Source organism: Harpia harpyja, chromosome 3 (assembly GCF_026419915.1).
Source record: "Harpia harpyja isolate bHarHar1 chromosome 3, bHarHar1 primary haplotype, whole genome shotgun sequence".
Lineage (NCBI taxonomy): Eukaryota > Metazoa > Chordata > Aves > Accipitriformes > Accipitridae > Harpia > Harpia harpyja.
Genome location: NC_068942.1, coordinates 53,872,489 through 53,895,640, shown reverse-complemented (window position 1 = coordinate 53,895,640; position 23,152 = coordinate 53,872,489). Strand labels below are relative to the sequence as shown.

Sequence of the window (23,152 nt, the reverse complement as noted above, 5' to 3'; positions counted from 1 at the left end):
CCATTAAGCTTTATTCTGGTCATTCTTCCAATTTCCATTTAAATTCTGTTTTCCTCTTGGTTGGCAGCCGTACCCTTAGCTACCTCATAAACAAGAAGCATTGCCAACTGGAACATGCGAGCAGAGCAGACAGCAGCACCACTAACCTCTGCTCCTTTCTACCCCCTGCAAGCTGGAGACATATCAAACTCAATGCTTGGAGCCTGGGAAGTGGGAATCCTGAACTGCTCGGAAACTCAAAGCCAGACTTCAGGCTATGAAGCTACTGGGCTGGCTCACTGAGCTATAACTGTGCATACATTTTTTGTGGTTTTTTTTTTGTTGTTTTATCAGCCCAGCAAGCGACATTCACATGCTCTTCAGCTGAGTTCATCTTTTGCTGTAAAATGTGCTGAGAACTGTGCAACTGATTAGACAGTTTTACTCAGCATTAATAAGGCAACCAAAATCTGATACAGAATGACTATCCCAGTAGTTTTAATTTCTAAGTAAGTGGACATACAGAGGAGAAAAGATTTGGGCACTCAAAACTGCTTACAGCTTTTGGCAGCACTATCTTGACTTTACATGCCCCAAATTTGCGTTCTTAGAGATTGCATACTCAGCAATAACAAAGAAAACATGGAATCTGGAAATCTTTGTCACAGGCGGGGGAGGGACTGTAAAGAAAGCCAATGAGTGAAGGAGAAACGCAGAGGCCGTGCGAGCCGTGGGTGAGAAGGGTCCCGCTCCCCTCCCCTGCCACGAGCCAGCCCCTCCTCGCGCCTGCCGCGGCCACCGCCAGAGTCAGCCTGCAGCGGTGGGTACCTGGGGTGGCATCTGCCATAGCATAGCTTCTCCTTGCTTTTCACAGCAGAGACCAAACACGCTCGCTCTGGGCCTTTTTTCAGAACTTATGCAGGCGTAATTGCCAATGGTTGTTCCCTTTTTAGGGTCAACCACAGTGTGTGGATGTCTGCATAATCAAAACTGTATTTCACTTTTTTTTTCCCTTCAGTTGTGAGGTCAAGGCTTTTTGCCTTATCTTTTCTACACTGGTAAATGTTTCTGTCCTCAGTCTGTAAAGGCAGAAAGTCTAGCCACACCACACCAACAACTTACATGTTGCCAGTCTGGGGAAAGAAAGTACACATTTAAAAGAATCAGCAGCCTAGGTAGGATATAATGTGACTGAAGAGTTTCATAGTAACATTGTAGAGTACAAAAATGAAAATATAAAGTGCATTTTAAATGATTAATGTACAAAAGCTGACTTCTTCCAGTGTGCATTAATCAAGAAAAAATGCACACTTTCTATAGTGGTTAATGTTGCAGGTCCATTATTCAGCTTTGATAATGTGCATAAAAATGCTCAATATGACAATGAGTTGGGGTAGCTGAGAATTTAGGATGGTGGCAAGTTTGTTGTAGTATTTGGATTAGCATTCTTAACCTACATCTTGGCAGCTTCTTTTCTTCATTTCGCAAGTGTTAATAAAATCTAGCTTTATCCTCTTTGATTTTTGGTTATTTTTTCTTGGTTTTTTTTTTGTTATTTTTTTAAACAAAACAATTAAAAAATACCTGCTCAAACAAATACTACCAGCATTCATTAGTCAGGATGGTTATATGTAAAAGAAATGATGCCAGATAGTAACAAATCCAAGAGAAGTTTATTATGAAAATGGCACCTGCGGGATGAAAAAAAATTAAGTTACATAAAGACAACCATGTATGACATGTATGAGAATCTACAAAAGTATAAAAAGAACCCTGTTGTAAATGAAGTATGTACATTTCTGATTTGCAGCATTATCAATGATCAATGAAAAAAATGTTTCAAATAAGCCAGGCACTCAAGAAGTTAGATTCGGTTAGCTTAACACAAAATAAATGTACCATAGCTGTCACTTTTTAACATTTTAATTTTTTTTATATTGTAGAGTTGGTAACACTGCTAAGATTTATACGAACAGAATCCCTTTCCCCATTATTCAGCTACTTGGCACCAGTCTCCTCATAAAAGATTTCATATATTTGTACAAGAAATAGTTAAAAACACAGACACAGTCTTCACAGGTAATGAAGTTTTTTTTTCATTTTGTAATTTTAAACACTATGGATTTAGACAGCAGCTGTGATTATCTGTTAGTTTAAATCACCAGAAATCATTTTGACACAACACAGAAACATTTATAAAAAAAAAACCAAAACAACAACAGCTGTCTAGCTGTTCTTTGTAGCTGATAGGTGCACTCCTTTGATTGTTCCAAAGCTAGAGCAGAGCTTCCAAAATTAAACTTTGAATTTCCCAGTCAGCTTTCTCGCCTTTTTTTAGACCTACTTAAATCCTTCCAATGGAACCTTTAAAAACAAGCTCATTAATTAATTTTGTGGCATCCAATTCCTTTTTTGCTATTACTCCGCTGTGGCTCGGACCTACTTCTCAAATTCAAAGCTACCGCAGGAATTGACTCAATGCAGTGAGAGATCAAAAATTCAAAGGACAGCTGAGTTAATATATTAGCATTGCACACATAAGCAAATATATATGACAATTCTAAGCTCAGTTTCCTTTTTAAACAATGCTGGTCAACCTTTGAAAGCATTTCCTATCTCACTGTAATTGCTCTACGTATTACTCCGCCAGCCTACCTGGGAGAAAACCAAAGAAATGCACCCTCTGCTTACAGTTCGAGCACAAGGGACTCTGGGAATGTTAACAACTGAGGCTATATGGCGTCAATTTGCTTAATATCTCTGAGCATTACTCTGTAGTGCATTGTGGGGTACACTGGAAGAGTAAGTCATACCCAGAATTCCTCTGTGGGAAAAATGGCTCCATTAACCTTGAGCTAGTTAAGAGTCTTTTATCTCTGAGAGTGAAGAAGAGAGAACGAGAGAGTGAGAGAAAGAGAGAGGGGAAAAGTGTGGAGGGGAGCGGAGAGAGGAAGGGGGAGAGAGAGGTTTGAGAATACACAACAGCAAAGCAACAGCAGAAATTAAAAGGTATACAGACAGTGGAAGCAGCATAAGGTGACATTACAGAGGAAGGCCACCACACAAAAACCACTAACCCCCAAGAATCACTGGTTCACTAGGACTGCAGGAATGGGACTTTACCACTCCGGACTAGAGATAAAGCACAGAGAAGACAAAGGACAAAACAACTACATTAGCTTAGTATATACTGCATATAGTAACACACATTGAAACTGCAATGGGACTGACAGCCAAGGACACTTACACATTGTACACATTACAGTTCTCACATCTGTTATTAGATGCCTTAACAAACAGCTGCCAAAGATGGAGTGGAAGAAGAATTTATATTTGACAGTCATTTGGAGTGTTTGACACTACACTGTGATTTCTGGCAACAAAGACAAAATAGGAGATTTCTTTTCTTTTACTTAATGTGCAGTTTTCAGTTGTAGTTATCTATTTCAAGCTTATTAACCCATTCTTTAGTTTTAAAACATATTGGTTTCAACACTAGAAATAAGGAAAAAACAACAAAAAATATCCAAATCAAAGAAAAAAAAGAAATTTACAACCTTCCCTCTATAATATTAAATGAAAAACAAAACATGTTAAATAGTTCTTCTGGTTTTTTTTTACTCTGAAGTGTTATTTGATGTTGTAAAATTAGCCTCAGTTACACTGAGAAAAAAATAAAGCAAAACAATATGCACCTAAGAAACTGCTCCTCGCGTCAATTAAATTGAGTTTTTTGTTTTTAAGCACTTTTTGAAAAAGGCTTCCTGACCCATTTAAATTTGATGTGAGGCTATGCTTGTTAGTTTGGAGGTAAAAAATTTTAAGTCCTGCAGCAAATGTTAATGAGGGCTTTTGTCTTAACTAACCAAGGAGACTGCAGCACCCGACTATAAACCGGTACGGAACACATTCTTTCCAAAAAACCCAGCCCACAAGCTGCATATTGTATGAAGACATTACAGATTAATAAATGATAGCACCATGGTTTTAGAAATTAAGTTAAAGTTTCAGTAATTAACATTTAGTCCAACTTTTTAACATTCTAGTCACAGGCCAGAAATTAACTTTTTAAGAACCCAAATTATTTTATGTGCAAGTAAGAAAATCTTAACCATAAAAAGAGAATTAAACTCTGCATAAAATTCTAAAATACTATCCCCTATTTTTAAAGGAATTAGGAACAAAACCCCCTTTTCATTTGACTTAGTCAAACAGGGCACATTGTTTATGCTTGTCTCTTTTAATCTTGATCATATCAAGATCATTTTGAAGTAAAACCAATGGTTGTCACTTTAAAATCTCTTTACCACAACACTGAGTATTCTATGGCAGAGGCATACACATATTAAAGGCATCTTAATAAAGATGCAAAGGAAAAAACACACATCTTAGAAGAAGACAAAATGGCAGGCAACTGGTACTTCGACTCTCTGAAGGCAAAAATAAAAAAATATCTTTACATTAAAGAATAAGTCAAGTTAAAGAGAAAGGGAATGAAATGGGGACCATCATATTGAGAGAATAAGCTGACCTGCTCAAATTCAAAGTGCTAGAATTAAAGGTCTAAATTAAAACATAGTCTATGCCTCAGAGTATAACACTGAACACAGTATGTGGTCATATTTCAATCCTCTTTCCGTTCCAGAGTCTGTGTAGTGTGAATGCCATTGCTGTACACAGGAAATGGAAGAGTGGAAAAAAGTCCTTCGGCAGTTGTGAACACATTCCCTGCAGGCATTTGGGTCAGACTGGCCCCGCTCACAGCACTTCCAAACGGTCCCGACATATTGAGTCGGTGAACGTGGTGGTAGAGCATTTCCATCGGTGTTTTAGGATCCAGCCCAAAGCTGGGGCTGTTAACATCAACAAAGTTAACAGCATGGGTGTTGGGGAGGAGGTTGCCCTGCATGGCTAAAGTAACTTCAGCTGGAGCATAGCGAATAGTGCCAGTGGTGTAGACCCTCTGAGCAGCAGTGCTGGTCGCAGCAAGGGTTCCCGTTACCCTGTGAACCAAAGGAAGCACCACATTGCCTGCTTGTAACCTCTGAAGGGCTTCCAGATCCCCAGTGTACAACAAAGAGTTGGAAGTTGTGGGACCTCCTGGATGTTTGTCCCGTGGAGATGCTGAAAGTGGGGGTGACAAAGGGTCAGAGGACACAGGAGCCAAGGCTGAGTTGGATGAGGTGCTGAACTGAGTTTTACGGCTGGCAGTATTTTCAGTCCCCGGCGGGGTGAGAACGGAGTCTGGAATGGAGACATGTAAACTACTGCTGGCTTGGGGGGAAGGGAAGTGCTCGGAGCTGGGGGGCTTGGTCATACTGTAGGGTGATTCATTCCTTGAGATTTCCCTGTTGGGTGGGTAATTCCAAATACTGCTATCATTATCAAAATTGATAGGTTCTGAGATTTCTGTTTTAATTTTGAGCACTGAGGCACTGTTTGGTGACGAGAGCAGCTGGGGCTGGTCCACCAAAGCTGAGTCAAGTCCATTTGGACTTGAGGTGCTTGACAGCCTTCTCCGGATCATGCTGCCTCCCTTTTGCTTTTTTCTCCTCTTCTTCCTCTTTTGATGTTTGCTGGAAGACTGGGCATTTACTTCCCCTGCACTGTCTGAGTCCTTGGCACTGTCCGAGGTCAGTGATTCACAGTTCTGCAACCGCAAGTCTGACTCACTCTCAACATAGCGCTCCACCTTGATCTGCATAGAGCCAAGAGTGCCAAAACTGTCCTCAGGGGCCTTTTGATTCTCGAAGTCAGAGTTTTCAAAGCTGTCATCACTGTCCCTGCTGTCCTGGTTGCTGGAGCTGTTCCCATCATCATTACAGTTCATTTCGTTATCCGACTGATTTCCTGACTTTTTCCTGTCGGATTCAGGGTCTTCACTGTTTTCTGACTGGTTTCCTTTCTCATCTGACTTTGAGTTCTCATTGTCCTCTGGAGCAAAAGGAAAGTGAAACAAATCATTAGCAATAGGAACATAATATTATAACCCAAGTCCAGATTTCCACCTACCAATGACGTTTGATTGCAGTAAACTTTTTGGCAAAAGGCTTTCTCTTCTGTAGAGCCACAATTTTTCGCAACATCGTGTTGGGAGAGTTTTGATCACCATGAATCTCTCTGACTCAGGACGGTTAAGGCACTAAAAGCCTATGCTACATGGCCTGCACCTTGATTGAGGGGGGCCTTTTCATCTGGTCGCTGGACAAGAATCATTTTGACAACTGTGAGCACAACGGCTGTGTCATCCAAAGTGAAGTCAGTGAACAATCCCATTATGACCGTTATGTTCTGGTGACTGTTCTTTCACATCCATGTTCTCCTACAGTGGGCAGGCATCCAGGTGTAGCACTATTTACTAATGAAGACTCCAGTCCTCTCATCTCACCATTGCCACTTTCAAAATGGCATAGTGTCTCTGACTTCAGTGGAATTACTGCTGATCTCCGCCCGTGTGAGAGGAGAAGCAGGCCATACGTGTATAAATCTGAATGAATAAACCAGTTAAAACAATTTTGTTACATTGCTAGACTGTCTTCTCATATTCCCCTGAAGGGCAACAAATAAAAAAAAAAAAACAAAACACCCAGAAAAAAATTCATGCAGGGAATTGAATTCTTGATTGATCCACATCATCTAAGGGCCATTGAAAATAGCCCAGCTACAGCACTGAGAAGCTGTCACTCTTCTTGCCTGAATTAATTTAGTTGTGTTTTAGATTTTTACCTAATTCTAATATGGATGAAATAAACACTCTAGCCCACTGGACTCAGACAGCCAAAGCAGCTTTGAGACTGAATACGCTCCATTATCACACTATGTTTGAAAGGATCATGAAAGGCTTCAGGAGACCTCGTCTTTTACGGACCAGCCAGAAATCCTTTGTTGGGAAATAAAAGATGTTTTTTCACTCATCAGAGCCAAGTACTACCCTTTTCAGTATGCTCGTTTTAGGGGGAGAGGGGAAGGGCCAGTTTTCCTCTAAAAATTGGTTACTCCTGGAGCCATGTCAATACCAAACAGTTTCCCAGAAGTGCTGGAGAAGGTGGGCTTGACAGGGAAGCTGCCTGAGGATTCAGGGCAATGCGCTTCACAAGTCACTCAGTGGAACTTTTGCTTGAGTCACCAGCAGCAGAAAGACCCTCCCTTTTGAAAAATAAGCCCACAGAAGCAAAGTAACAGCCACAAACCCCTCAATCTCATCCAGCTTTTTGTTCCACCTAGGGCTGAATTTCTCCTACAATTTTTTTTCTTTTTTTGAAGATGCTTTCTTTGAGGGCCATGGTTTCTAGCTGGTCAGGAGGGGGCTTAGGGTGAGGTAGTCCAAAGCTGCACAAAGTTTGCCTGGGATTTTATCGGAGCTTGAACTGAACTTGTTGATTTCATCCAAGGTGCTGTTCTGATTTCAGGTCCTTTGGCATTTCTGTTAATTGTTTTGTAGGAAGCAACCCCCTGCCTCTGCTGTCTTCCAAGACTCCCAGACATCTCTTTCTGAGAGGTATACATCTGTGCACCTTTGCAGAATGCTCTCTTGTTCTGCATCAGCCTTAGGAGTCATGAATGCACGTGCACTTCTCACCTGGAGAAACTTACAATGCACATGGGAAATGCAAACTGTACTCCACATGCATGTTATTTGGCTATTTAGGAACAAGACAGCATAAAGGAAGCACTGGGAATGGATGAAGAGATTCCCAGTGATGGTGGGCAACAAGCCTGTATGTGTGCCTAGTGTTGACTTAAACCATCAAACCAAGCTGTCAAAGGAGAACCAATAAAGGCAAAAGATGAAAGAGAACAGCCATATCATATAATATAACATTAAGGCCTGATCCTCCCCTTGCTTTTGCTTGATTTATGTCATTGTGATCCATTTTCTTGAGATTTTTTTTGGTTGTTGTCATAGACACGAGAGAAAAATCAGATATATGTATCACATACTATAGCAGAATAACATCCTTAGCTCTTGGGCCACAGGAAACCATGCTCCTTTCAAAGCCAGATGATCTGTACCTGTGCCTAGGTAACCACTTTTAAAACTAATGGCGAATGTATGAACCATCTGTGCATTGGACCATCTGCAGGACTAATTTACACACTGAGTTTGACAAGTACATTTAGCTTTTAAAAAACAGCTGAAGTCCCAGACTTAAAGAGCTTAGAAACAAGTGCTTGAACCCATACCTTCTAATAAAATATAATTCTTTTAACCCAAGAAAACCCTCAAATTTTGCAATCTTCACTGCCCCCTAGTGAGACTCTTCAAAAATGTATTTACACAGGAAAAAGGGTCGTAAGATTGACAGTAGAGATTTATCTTCAGAACGTATACCTACTCTGGAAAGACAAGAACTAGAACTATATTCAACAGTTACAACTCCAGGTCCTCTACACAAGGCACAACACCTGTTCATGAAGCTTAGCTGGGAAATCAAATATTCAGTTCAGTGCAATATAGGCAAGGATGCATGCACAGAGTGAAGAAAAATACTGAGGAAATGGAGATACTGTGGAACTGCTGAGGTCATTAAAAGATTTTGCTAGTGTTTTTCAATTTAATTTTACAGGAAATTTTTGTTTGTTTGTTTGTTTTGTTGTAATGGAACAATCCTTGAGAAGCAAAAGCAACTGGAAAGCCAGCCACGCGGCTGTCATATGAACCTTTTGTGGGTGTAAAGGCACACCATGTGTGTTACCTGAGTTGTCCTTTGAGTCCGATTCAGAGTCAGAGGTCTCTGAGGATTCTGAGGTTTTCTCTGGCAGATGAGGAAGTTGTGCAATATCCATTGGAGTGTCCTTGTATTCTGGGTTACTGAAGAGGAGACAGCAAATATAAACACAATTGGATGATTTGCAGTTTCATGTTTTTTTCCCTCTTTTCATATCAAAGTTCAGGAACAAAGAACATAAATAGGAAGAATAGCAGAGCAAACACAGAAACGTACATTTTTGGCTCCTCAGAGCTTCACAGCAGGGATTTTATGAAGGTTTATTTTAATACTGCTGTCAAATACTTATATTGACCAGGTACTAAAACTCGTTTGATTCTAGTGAAGTTTTAGAGCTATCAAAGCATTCTTACTGAACTGGGACACCAGGGCTTGTGTGAAATCTAACAGTAAAGCTACACTGTGTAATCATCCAACAACAAAATATCTCGATTTCGATCCCATTACTGTGCCTGGAAGGACCGAGATGGTGTTTTAACTTTTCCAATCTGTTTCTTTCCCACCGGCAATGTCTATTAGAGTTATCTCTGTAACAATGTTCTCAATCAACCTTGCCAGAGCCCTTTCAATACCTGTTTCTCTCAACATTCCTGTTTTCCACACTTTAATCAAGCAGACCATACATAAAGTTAGTAAGAAGGTGCTCAGTTAGGGGTACAGAAAATGACCACTGCTCAAAAGAATTTGGCCAAAAAATAGATAAAAAGGGTTATATATTTTTTAAACACTGCACACATGCATCCACATCACCAAGAAACCAGAAGCAACCACTCTAACTATATGACAGATGCACATGTGCATGTTAAGATGCATATGTTAGGGATAAAGAACTGTCAACACACCCATTATAATCATATCTTCATCTGCTCATGTGGTGCTCACCTGTGACTTGTTAGCAATGAACATGACTGCAATGTAAAAAAGCTACACTACCAGAGAAAGTGGAAAAAAACCCCAAACCCCAACCCTATGCTTTTTCTCCGCTTGTACCTTTTAAAATGTGTTCCTTTCCCAAATCCATGCAAAGGCAGGGGAACAGACACAGCTAGACATACGTGGCATAGGAATGTTGAAAACAAACAAAGTCTTTAAACATTTTTGAATAGGTGAGCATTTCTATGCAGTTCAAATTCCAGCACAGTGATAGAGCAGAAAATCTGCAGTCCTGCATAGAACAATATGAGGCAGCACTGGGGGTGACTGACACACTATCACAATGACAGTGTGCCCATATTCAGCCTATTACACTGTACTGTGAAAATTCAGAGTTCACACAGTTCACATTGAAATGCCATTCTTACGATCATCATTTTTATGGTTTTGTCCTGACAAAGTGACTTTATTCTGTTGCATCCCAGGGCAGTCCCCAAATTTGCCCCCTCCAAGCATGAGATGTTCGAGGGCTTTCACACTGTGAATAACAAGTTGCTAGAACAAGAACAGCATTAATCCTCCCTGTCACTATAATTAGTCTATCCTTTTAGAGACAGCTGAATCATACTTTCTAATGCATGGAAATGTATACAGACCAGTACTCCTGCTAAGAGTAGACCTAATTATGCCTTGATCTGTCATTAAAATATTATTTAGATATTTGGATCTTTCATGGATTCCAGTACTAGGAGAAATCTAAATTAAAAATACAAATTCAGTGGAGAAGTTAATCTTTCTCTAATAGACCAGTGAGGGGAATGCAGCAGAAAAATCAAGTTCTGGGAGGAGACTTGGGGAAGACCACACTGCTTTTCTTTTTTTGTTAGGTATGTTCTGTTGGTAGAGAAAATAATTTTGTGGGACGTTTGTGGGCTAGGTTCACCTGTTGTCTGGAAAGCAGCAAAGGGGACAGTGGCAACTGTTCATAATTCCTATGGACCACTTTTCCAGCTAGAATATGAGCACATTTCTGGGCATTTTGAAGCCCTGTTAGGACTGAGGCAGTGAAGCTGTATTCTGAATTCCAGTTCAGAATTGGCAGGCTTAAGCTGACCGCTTGAAATGCTGCATTCTGCCTCACTCTTGCAAAAAGAGACAAAAAAGTAGCAGGATAAGGATATATTCAGAAATGCCCGTGCTCAGTCACAGCAGGACAGAAACATGCAAAACCCAACGAACACTCCACTGCTGGGGAAGGTTTCCCACAGTATCCCTCAATGCTCTCCTGCCAGGGGTTGCTTCCTCCTCTTCCCCAAAAGGGGAATCAAAAGTATTTCAACATGTGAGTTCAGGCAGGCACAGTCTCTTCGGGGCTTGCTGGACTTGGCATAAATAAGTCACAATCTAACCCCTAGACATCACTTTGAACTCTCACGGCATCAAAGGAATGTAACAAACCATGACAAGCAACTTAAAAGGAGAACAGGCCAGAAAACGACAATTGCATTTCACGACAATCTCAAGGTTTCAAATTTTATTTGTCTGTTTGTTCTGCTCTGGAGTGAAACAGAAAATCCCCAATCTTACTGAACATTTTCACAAAACAGAATGTGTTGAAAGGTATTTTCAGATGAGAAAGGTCAGGTTTATATTTCACTGTCTCTCAGTGACTGTTGGTTTTCCCTTGAGCTCAGCAACCAGTCCTTTAAAAATACCTGGGCTTTGGTAAAACAGAATTTCTCAGGGAGGAGCCTTTCATTCAAGATATTACTACTATTTCTGTTTAAAATAGTTTAAAATAGTTTTAATTGCCACTTTTATTTTTAAATCCCATTTTGCATTTTTCAGTGTGAATACTGATGGTTACAGGAGCAACATATTAGTTCTAGGCTTTTCCTCTGAGAAAATTCCTCTCTCTGGAGTGAACTGGCAAACACCTTTCAGAAAGACCTTTTTGTAGCACTCCAGAAGTTTGCTTCCATGCATTTTCAATAACCAAATAAACCAGTGCCCAGCACTTCACACCAGATTTTATAACACAACTACTGAAAGTTGGTGTGGATAATTTTTAACTTTGAGCTCAGGTTGAGTAGATTTCAGGGCAGTGGAGGCATGCAGTAAAGTGGTGGAGGGTTTATCTGAAGAATAAGGCAGCGTAATAATTCAAGAATATTCCAATGTACTGAGACATGACAGATGTCTCAATAAATATAACCAAATGGCACTGTTTTTGAGGTGGATCATCTGAAAAGTTCTTCTCCTTAACTTTCTCCAGTAGGTAACTGTTTTTTCCCTAAAACTCTCACCAACAGAGACAAACAACAGAGACAGCAGTTCAAGTGAGAGAAGTGACTGGAAGACCTACCTAAGAAGGTAATTGACCCAGATGATATTCTTCTCACTCGCGTTCTTGGCATTGACAGCTATGGTTGCACTAGACTGTATCCAGATATAACCTCCGTTCTTCTGCATCCAGCGGTAATACTTTGTTACACATTGACCCTTATTCAGCACTGGCAAAAAAATACAAACAAAACAGAAGCAAGATATAGTGCATGTTAGAACTGTGGTAAAATGATCTTCATTGGACAACATGCCACAACTATAGGCAGAAGATCCTTGGCTTCCTTTAGGTTTAATGCAGCACGCCAGTGAGATGCCAAACAGGATCTGAAGTTCAGTATAACTAGCTGTATGTTTTAGAAGTTTTCAAAGTATATTTTTAATCTGTTTTTGGAAACTCTAGTGGAAGAAGAAAAGTAAAAAGAACTACAAATCTCTTTGGTTCACAGAATACTCATTGCTGTGTGGACATTTTCAATGCACTCAATGTCAAACTGCAAAAAAAGAAAAGGAAAAAAAAGAGGCAAATTTGTATGTGATTTATTCATAGCTCCTAGGTAGACCTCTTTGAGATTCTGGATATTTGAAAGGTTTGGGAAGATACTCTACCCCTGCTGCTTTGATCATTTCTCCTTATTGCAGGCGATATCAACCACTGAACTTACACATCTGTTTCTTTGATCTTGTCAAACAGAATTTACAGTTCTCAGATGAACCAAATCTCCACTGGTCAGTGGGGGGAAAGTCTTGGGAGAATTTACTTTCTACCAGAGCAAAGTAAATCCACCAACAGACTGAAAGAGGCCTAAGGGAGGCACAGAATGGCTTGGTTAGAGCCAAAGAGTGACAGCTCTCTCCGCTGTTTGAAATACGCTAGGAAACAGAGAAACAAGTAAAAGCAATCAGTAATGTGAAACGGTGCTATTAAATGCTCACAGCAAGAAGGCTTAAAAGTACAGATGTTTAAAGTAATACTTCAGCCAAAATATTGCAAAGTTGAAACGGATTTGGTTTGTATCTGATGCTTCAGTGACAGGAGAAGGGGATGAAATGAAAATCTTTCAGTGGAAGGGAGCAGCATGGTTTCAAAGAAAACCTAAACTATACAAAATCTGGGTACTATTGTTACTGGAGCACTTACTCTCCTCTGCATTCCGCACTAATCCATTAAGCTTTGTGCACTAGAGGGCAGTGTGCATTCATATACACCTTCTGCTTTTGTCATGTCCTTGTCTCCGTCTGCTAAAATGAAAAACCTCTAACTGCTGTAATAAATTTGGCTAAATTAGCTGCTAAATGGTTATCTCAAGTAATATGTATTTGCATTAATCATCTTGCTCTAAACCAGAACAAGCCAGAGTCCTAAAGACGTAGTAAATTCATATTGTCCATTTAATTACGGCTAATAAGTGCTTCATATACAATAGTTTCATGAAGTACATTTTCATTTTTTTTTTGTAGAGGGAAAAGAAAAAAGTCACTTTGGAAAAGAATAAGTATTTAAGGCAGTTAAAGTTCCTACCATAAATGTGACAAATGACACTTTGGAGCTTTCAAGTTAACCAAATGTCTATATCCCTAATTATACATATGAATGTATCTATAGCTAAATCCGTGTACAACAGGTATCTACAGAAAAAGATATTTACAAAGACAGTGATACAAACACAGATGCTTTCTTACCTTGGAGGGAACCCCCAATCCCCACTCCAATTTTTCAACTACTGAATAAAAAAATGCATGTAAAAAAGTGCAATGTAAAGTGAATGTAAAGTGCAAGTTAGGTTCAGCTGTAATATGAACAAATATTTGTGATCCGGGTCCTGTTGTTTTTCAGCAACCTCTAGTTAATTAGGTGTGTTTCTAGCAGAGATCCATAAGTTTCCCTACATTTTTACTTTTGTATTCCAAGCTCTAAATATTCTGCTATGATAATTCATTGGCTTCAAAACCTCATTACACAGCAGAATAAAGATAAAATATAAACAACTGACTAGCCAGCATTTCTGTCAAGCCAATGTTGTATGCCACTTTAGAAAACAATCTCACATAAATTAGCCCAACTTTATCAGTTATGAAGAATAAGGGAAGAAAAGTACTGCTGTAAGTTTTGATTATGGTAGACTTTTCCATTTCAGTAAAATTGGATATTCAAAATACTCTGCTTACAGCTGACAGTAAAACTGATATGCCTGGAAGTCTGGAGTGATATCGTCTCCTTTCTGGAAACCTGAACACCCACAGGTGTGTGCAGAAACTAGTAAAATCTATCTGCGCTTGTATCTACTAATTATACTGTTGTCTTCTTTATAACAGTTTTTATCTTAGGAGTTTACCATGCTATACAAATACCAAAGGATGAATCCTCACAATTGCCCACATGCACATTTGAAAGTCAAGGTACCAGGTGAGTCACTAGCCAGTGACTGAAGAGCACATGGCAATTCTGCATAGTGATAGCTATGAGGACCCAGATCCTCCAGCTCTTTCAGTCCATTTCATCCTAGGTAAGTCCTTCCTCCTTCAGTACCCTTTATATTGATTGTTGCACCACTGGAAAAGTCTATGTCATGAGCTATACAGAGCATTCATTTCAGAACTATGGAAAAAAGGGGGAAATTAAAACCTTATAAGTTATTTCTGAAGGAAAAGGTGATTGCTTTTTCAAGAAAGAGAATTCAGAGCATCAGAGTTGCATACAAACCATCTACAGTCAGAGTTCAGGCTCCCAAATTACTATACATCCACAGAATATCTGAAATACTGTCTTGAAAATGAGCTTTCCATAAAGTTAATCTACCTGCAAAGTCCCACTCTCTATTTGGCCACGTCAGACATATTACCACATACACAGGATTTTCCTTCCTGCATCTGTCTAAAGCACATTGCATATGAGAGATTCGTGGACCACACTCTGAAGGAAGTCCCACGATTCAATATAAAAATTCTCTCTGTAAAGAGATTCTCTGGCAGGCCAGCTGTGCTGTGCTGCTAAATCTGGTTCTTACATCCTTTGAGAGTGCACCAGGCACCCCCAAGCCAGTTCTGAAAGCTCATACTATAGCTTGGGAAGAAATTTCTCAATGTGATGAAAGAGAAAGAATGAAAAAAAATTGAAATGTTTCCTAATTCACGGTATTTTTTAGCTGTTGGCATCGCCAAGCTGAAACTTAGAAATTAGATGAGAATTTTGAGAAAACAAGCAACTAGAAGGACATGTCAGGAAGGGAAATCTATCTGGTTTACTGATAACCTAGTGTTACTGAGTAAAGCCCAGTTTCATTTTGAGTATCTTCAGTTTGCAGGTACAGGGAGTCCATTAATAAAGTTACTGATTTTGAGAAGAAATGAAAGTAAAGAATTAGTCTACCCTAAGCTCTGCTTGTGAAGTTGTGTTTTGTTACTAGCAGCAGACCACGCATTTCAGCTTAGCACAAACTTCTGAAAAAGTAACGTCATGTGGGCTACATCCTGTACTTATTCAGACTGTACTTAAGACAAATCCCTTATTGAGAATCAGGGTTCAGCTCTGTATTTTTGTACACTGAGAAATGTAAAGAGTTTTAAATTTCTATTTGTATTACACATGGAGTACCCAGTCTGGCAGACAATGCAGTGTAGGGGAAGGTGAGACTTGTGACCACGTCGGTGGGATGGTTCGTGTGACTGAAGTTATACGGGATTATGCAGGATTTGGTTATATAATTATATATATACACATATATATCTAAACCCTTTAATCAAAGGGAATAACTGAGGGTTCATGTTTTAAAACTAGTGACCTTTATGTTAGCTGCACAGATATATTCCCTAAAATGGTGGATGCTAAACTCTACTAAAATTTGCTGAAACTAGTTACTCAATTTGAATTCAGTGGTTAGCATGCAAGAAATGCACAGTATGTCATGCTAAGAACTAAAAAAACCCCCTCACTTATTTCTCAAAGTATGAATATATTGCTATGTACACAGTTCCCAACAGAGGGATTTCAGTTTTCCTTGGTAGCTTTGCGCACAGCAATATTCTTGTAGCAGTGGAGTGAAGGAGGGGGGAGAAGAAGAAACAGTCAGTGTTCTTTGCAGGAACCTATTTCTGTTAGAAAATCAAAATAAATCAGTACAAGTTTGTCTTCAGAAATATGGTTACAAAAAGAAAAAGAACATAGTTTCTTCCTGTAAGGCTGTTCTGAGAAATCAAAGCCAAAGCTTCTAAATAGTGAGTTGTGTTTTAAAAGAAGGAAGTAGCTTAATTCAGTTTGAAGAGGAGATGAAGAAATTGTGTATCAAAAGCAGTCTTTTAGCAAAGTCTCTTACAAAAGGACATTTTACTCATGTGCATATGCATTTAAAAGCTACACTATATTGCGTATTCAGGTAAGTATTGAGTAAATAGGAAATGATGAGATCATCTTACATATTCACACAGCTTCACAAAGAGGCTCTTTATAACTGGTGAAAATATTGAGGTTACATCTGCTGTGCTATTCACCCTTCTCCTTGAAATACCTTTATCAATGACTGGATGGTATTGATACTGAATTCCCCTTGTGGTAAACTTATAAGAATATTTTTAATTTACTGCATGAGGATGAAAATGTCATACTTAATACCATAGTCGGATACTTAGCTGCAGCCACAAGTACTCCTTCTACATTCACAAAACTGGCAGACGAAACATGAAAAGGAATACTGACTCTTTAATCTCCACTTCTCCACCTAAGGCCCAAGGCAAGCTGACAGGGTAACTTCGTTCTGGAAACAGAGGGTTTTTTTATTTTTTTAATTCTGGATTACTTTTTCTTCTGCTTTTGAAAACTGTGGGCTATAGGGGAATGAACCTGGCATAGACTTAAAACAAGAACAAGTTTCTTTATCTGAAAAGTTACAGTCCTTGATGCTTACAGGAAGGTCATTTTCAAAACCCACAGGAAAAATAGCATCACAGCCAGAAAGAGTGCATTAAGTGCCTTATTTGCTTGTAACAGAGACAGTTTTTCATTTATAACAGCTCCGAGGATCAAGTGAGCCTTTGATGTTGTAAGGACTTTCCTATAGATTTTGCAATTAGGGAGTTAGATATTTTAAATAGCAGGTATCCACAAACTGGATTTTAGCAATGAAAAAAACGTACTGAGCAATATTTAGCAATGTTAAATGATGTTTGTTACTTAAACAGAATTACGAGCTAGATAATAGGAGACTTGTAGACATTCAGTGAGCAAACGTGTGCCACCTATGTAATTCTCCACAAACACTTCGATTTCGGATCTACTACACGGGCTAGGGTGAGGAGGAGGGGATGTAAGCCAGGACAGTGTGCAAATGTGTTCCCTATCCACCAGGGCAAAAGTGTGGCCTCCACAGCAGATTGCTTGAGGAAGAATGCCACCTTCCCATCACAAAAGTCCCCATGGGTCACATTGCTCTACCTCCCCTCACTGCAGACAGCTGCTTACCACCCCTGTGTGACTTACTGTATCTCAACAGAGTTCTCTCAAGAAACATAGAAAGATGATAACTGTTTAGAAAAATAGTGGTTCTCTGAGGCTTTAGGAAGCTGCATTTTACTCACACCATATAACAGGAGAAAGCCCTGAGTGCTGGACAGAGAACATCTTTTTTAGGTTTGGGTAGAATGCAGCTTATTGTGTCAATAACACTGAATGAGACTTGGCTGCTATCGTGATAGGATTATTAGACAGTAATAATTGCTGGCTTCTAAACATAAATTAATCTATTCCAAAGTCATGCAGGAAGTAGCAGGTCAGATTCATGAAAGAAAACTGTACCTCACTGGTATCCAAATTCCCACTTAACTTCTTCATTCACCTGGGATAACTCTTTTAAGCATATACAGTCACTCTAAAAATGCTAAGTGTGGCAATTGATTCATTGCTTACTTCTGCAATATGGAATACTGTTTAATCTTCCTGTGTAGGGATGTTACATACATAAATACCTGGCAAATTAGGCAAAAATAAGGATCAACAACCTTGCAGAAAAAAATTAAAAAGCCTTAATCGACATTTAGAAAAATTGGAAAGCTTAAGAATCTTTAAAAACGAAGCAATATTTTTCCTGCCTCACTTTGCAGAAAAGCAAATGATAAAAGTGGTCTGAGTCAAACTGTTAAAAAAATGTGGATTCATATTAGGATTGAAGGTTGTAGCTCAAGGTCATCGCTTGCCAAATACAGTGAGAAAAGTCTTGCATGCTACACGTCAAGCTAGGGAAGAAAAGTAACTCTAAATAGTAAAAATAGTTTGGAAAAACATTAATGGATTTTGTAACCTATCCTAATCCCAGGAGAGTGGTACTACAGCCCTCTGAAAATTCCTAGCCTCTGCTAGAGATTCTGCCTTCATTTGATTCCAAATCATCTCAGATAAGGACCAGGAAGATGTTTTGTTTAACATCAACCCTATGTTATCAGTTTACATGATGTCAGTTCACAGCAGCAGTACAAATTTATTAAAACCCAGCAAAACCAGAAAAAAAGTATTTCCCAGCACTAAGCACAAATCATCATCTCCTACTTGAACAACAGAGACATTTTTCTTCCCCTCCATCCCTTTCATGGTGGTTATAACATACCATTTGTCCATGGTTCATCGTTTAAAACTACAATTTTATAATTATGCTTAACAATAACTATTAATGAGAACATATAATGCTAGGTAGAATGTTTATTTTAAAACATTATGTAAGTATTGATCAAATGTAATGACAGAAATATAATATATAATTCAATGTATCACTAGATGCACTCTTCCATGGAAGCTTACAGCATGCATATCAGAAAACTTCTCTGTTGTTTCTATAGATAAAAATGATGTAAATAAACTAACTAACTAAGTTTATTTAATGATAAACTGGATTGAAAAATGAACAGTAGATTTGTCTACCTAGGATTCTCTAGGTTTTCTTCTCTTTCTTAACTTTTCTTTTCCCTCATGATTTGTCTGTCTCCCCATGACTTTTAAAACTTCAATCCTGCCATAAAATGATTTTCTTCTGCTAATATTGAAATGGTCGTTTAGAAACCCAAGCCTGCTTTGAACACCAACTTCAGACAGAACTTCCATTATAATTAATGAACTCTCTCTGTTCAAACTGGAGGGGAAAATGAAATCCCAGATCCAAATTTTGCCCTCAGCTACTAAAACGCAACATCAGAGGAGAAATTTGGCCCTGCTTGCTCAAGAAACTTAAATCTGTCCTCCATCTCTCCACTAATATTAATGTCCATCATATGACAACCTATGTAAGATTAATGACTTTAGAACATAACCCTTTCCACGCCAAATGTATCAGCAGACTACACACAACTCTATCTCCTATGAACAGGAAAAGAGATAGAAGTTTCACAGAAGCAAATTGGCAGCAATATTAATTTTATTTTTGAATTTCATAGGTTAAAGATGGTCTGCTTCAAGGGACAGTATCCCTTTAAACATGCTTTCATTTCTGGGATAAGAGTCCCCGTTTGGGTACTTGGACTGAGTGAAATGAGTAGTTTTCTCAGCCTAATCTCTAGAGGAAAGGGATCCACAGCACAGTGGCATGGTGGCATGGCACAACTGAATGTTCAAATACCCTTCTAACCACCACAAAGATTCATCACCACCTCACATTTGGCAGTAAACTACATTAGACATTTTTAAAGGAAATTGTCCCTTTATACCAAATGACTTGTAAAAGAAAAGAAAAGGAAACAAAACGAAACTTTCCACTTTTCTCCACAAGCCTTAAAAAAATAGCTTAGCACTAACCCCCCAAAATTCCTTGTAAAATAAAAATAAAAGAACTTCTGAATAAGTAAGCATCTTATGATCTCAGAACGAATACCTAGCAATCTGTGGACATTGGGTACAAAGTCTTCAGATGTTTGGCAGGGCATTCCCAAAAGCCCACTGAGCCAAAGTCCCGGACACCAGCCCACTCGCTTTATAAGTTATCAGACACCAAAACCAACACTGATCCACCACTGGCCACATCACTCATGGATGGCAAAGCCACAAGTGATTTATGCGGGTTCTTTCAAACAAGTGCTAATAAATCCTATTGCCACACTGTCACATATCTGATATATGCTACACATTTTACTAATACTGTTTTCATGTCCTTCTGGCTTTGAAAACTGTCTCCTCTCAGAGACACAAGGTCAACTGTCCAGACCTTTGAAAAGTCAAAAGAAGAGAAAAAACCCAGTAGCACTAATGTGTTTCTAAATCTCTGGAAAGGTCTGCAACAATTTCTTCATACCTTCACATAGTGACATTTTAGGATGGAATATTTCACAGCCTAGTAAACTACAAACAAAATCCTTAATCTGTCCTTGGATTTTCAATGAAGCAACATTGTTTCTGAGTTAGACTACAAGGTGATGAACACTTTTGGTCTCAGTAATTTTGGAGGGAACCTCAGCAATGAAAGTGAAAAGATATGTGGCTCAAGTACTTTCCCCCTTCGTTTTTAAAATAGCATACATTTACTTTATGTAGCAAAAGTCACCACAGAAATAGTTTAGTGGACAGAATGAAGGTGAAGCTGCTGGAGGTGCACAGTAAAACCTTTTATTCCCATGGCTTTGCAATTTATCATGTGCTTCTGCAATCTATCACAAGAATAATATCAAAGTATACATTCATCTTTGGGGTTGGAAATTTTGAGCACAAAGAGACTTTAAAAAAAAAAAAAGAAAATTATTAAGGGAGTAACTGGGAAACCAGAAGTTCCCAGCAGAAGTCAGAGCTCAACCTTCACTCTATAGCCCCTTAATGCAGTAGCTGTACTTACACAGCTGGTACTACATGCATTTTTAATGTAAAAATAGGAGAAGAGTTTAGCTGTAAATTTCAACAGACTGTGAGCTGTGGAAGACTTACAATGGAGAGCCTACAAACTGAAATGGGAATGTACTAATCAGTATTGCATTAGATTTAATTTGAAGATGAAATAGAATCAGGAATTAAGTTAAAGAGTTATTGATACAAACTATCTGAGGCACCTTGCAAAATAACTGTATATTGCTAAGCTACAGAAGGCAAAACTCTGCAATTAGGATCAGCAGCTAATGGTTTAAATAGCTTAAAGGTTTAGCTTTGTAGAGTTTTCTGGTTTGTTTACTATCCAAAAGATCTGATGCTTATGGTAAACTCTTATATACTTTACATACTGAAAACATTTGTCCAATATCACACGATATGCACCTGGAAAACTTAGCCACAAAATATCAGGAAGATTAAATATTTATCGGGATTTAAAATGATATCTGAATATTTATATGGATAATTAGAATACCAAATATTACAATAGTAACAACCATCCTCCACAAACAGAAATGCAAGCAGTGGTATAAATCTCATCTTTCAAGGAATGAACCAATCATGAGTTAATAGTGTATTATGTAGAAAACAAGGGTGCAAGGTGTACACAGTTGCATATTGCAGAGTGTTTTCCCCCTTCTTCTAAAGTAACTGGCTTTAGTCAGAAAGCAGACAAAGAAATTAACCTAGACAGACCAGCATCTCTCATAATCCAAAGAAGCATTTGCAGGCGCAAACACAACAGGATTTCAGAGCATGGCTAAAAGACACCAAACATACACACTCTTGCTTAGGTGCACATAATTTAAGATTCATTAGGACAGAAAAACAAACACTAGGCATGGCCTAAACCCAAAGTCTGTGCTCCTTTTTTTCTCGTATGAATCAAACCAATGTTTTCTTTATATGCTTCTGTTTCTTTTAGTTTCTTATCTCCTGTTCCCTCATCTTGCTCTATCACCACTATCTCCAGTCAAAAAGACATAAGGATGCCAGTCTCCAACGCAGAAATCTTTGCTGACCCATAGCATGGACAGAGAGGAAGATTGTGCAGGTGGTCAGACCAACACTGCTGCAATACTTTGAAAACAAGATACACTAGACTCTCATCAGGATGCCAGGTGGGCTTGGTTTAAGAATTAGATGAACACCAGACATTCTATCAGCCTAATTTAGAATCAATCTTGCTTTTTAGTGGTGATAATAAACTTGTACAAACATGAGATTCATTTGTATATTTTAGCATTTTATTTCAGTCCCAGAATGCAAAACCTGACATTGGAATCAGTTTGATTTTTTTGGTGATTGAAGATATTAAGTACTACAAGAGCATTGAAATTTCGATCTGATTAGGATAAAAATTCCTCAGGATCAAAACACTTCTTTTTTTTCCCCTACAGTTTTACTAATTGTGTGCTACTTGACATTGCAGAGTTATTCCACAGCATGATAGCAAAATATGTGAAGTGTATTTTACTGTTAGAAATTATCAACTCATTCTATTTGTTTTTCATGTGTTTGAGGTTATTAAGAGAATAAAAAATTATAACTGATATGCATAAGTTAAAAGAGTTAGTTCAACTACAGCTGGTAGGCTAAACCACTAAGCAATATTTTGTACAGCAATAGAATTTTTCTACTGAACATACATAAAAGAAATAATGAATATATAACTGATTTAAAAGCAGACTGAGGGGGTAATATCCCTTGAAAAATAGGGGAGCCATGAAAAAGGTGAATATGGAATAGTTTATTTTCAGAAAGACTGGATTATTCTAATCACTGGAAACCAGATAAAGTAGATCAGAGGGAGTGCTACCAAACATACTCATCAGAGACCTTTGCTTTATGGGAAATGAACTGCCCTGGCTCACTGTTCCTGAGGAATTGTATTTCTTATAGTTGTAAATCAAATCCTGAAGAAACAGGATGATATTTTCTAAGCAATAGCTGAGGACAACAAGTATCTTTTTTGTCAGTGTCAGGTTTCTGAATTTAGACCTCAATTAGGATTCCAAAATGAAAAAGCACATATTATATACCAATATATACTTGTGACAGTGTTCTTACAAGCAATATATTAATTTTCAAATGGTGGCACATTGTCCTATATTTGTCCAAAAGTATATTCATGGTTGCCTTCAGAGGTCCTGACTTTCATCCTTCCTTGCTGCTTTCTTAATGACCTTCATTGAAGAGTAACATCAAGTACTTGATTTTCAATGAAGGTCATTAATTTTTTTCAATTAAATGGAAGAGGTATACTCCTACAGCATATGATATCCATTCAATCTTAGCAAGAAATGTATTTCTTAAATCAAAAAGGGATGTTGCAGACCTCTGTATGATAACAGTGTCAACCAAATGGAAGCACATATGCACAGCATTGTACTCTAGAGAG

General features: G+C 38.5%; 1 protein-coding gene across 4 annotated transcripts in view; it reads right to left on the bottom strand.

Annotated features, from left to right (window-relative positions):
• Nucleotides 1-1,633: 1,633 nt before the first annotated feature.
• The window catches only part of NPAS3 (neuronal PAS domain protein 3), a 631,435-nt gene continuing 609,916 nt past the window's right edge, over nt 1,634-23,152 (bottom strand). For all 4 annotated transcript variants that reach the window (XM_052782584.1, XM_052782585.1, XM_052782586.1 and 1 more), the window contains 3 exons: nt 11,947-12,094; nt 8,676-8,791; nt 1,634-5,913 (listed from right to left, as the gene is read on the bottom strand). In XM_052782584.1, coding sequence (XP_052638544.1) covers nt 4,604-5,913; nt 8,676-8,791; nt 11,947-12,094 — 1,574 coding nt within the window. In that variant the 3' untranslated portion in view covers nt 1,634-4,603. The remainder of the gene's footprint in view (nt 5,914-8,675; nt 8,792-11,946; nt 12,095-23,152) is intronic.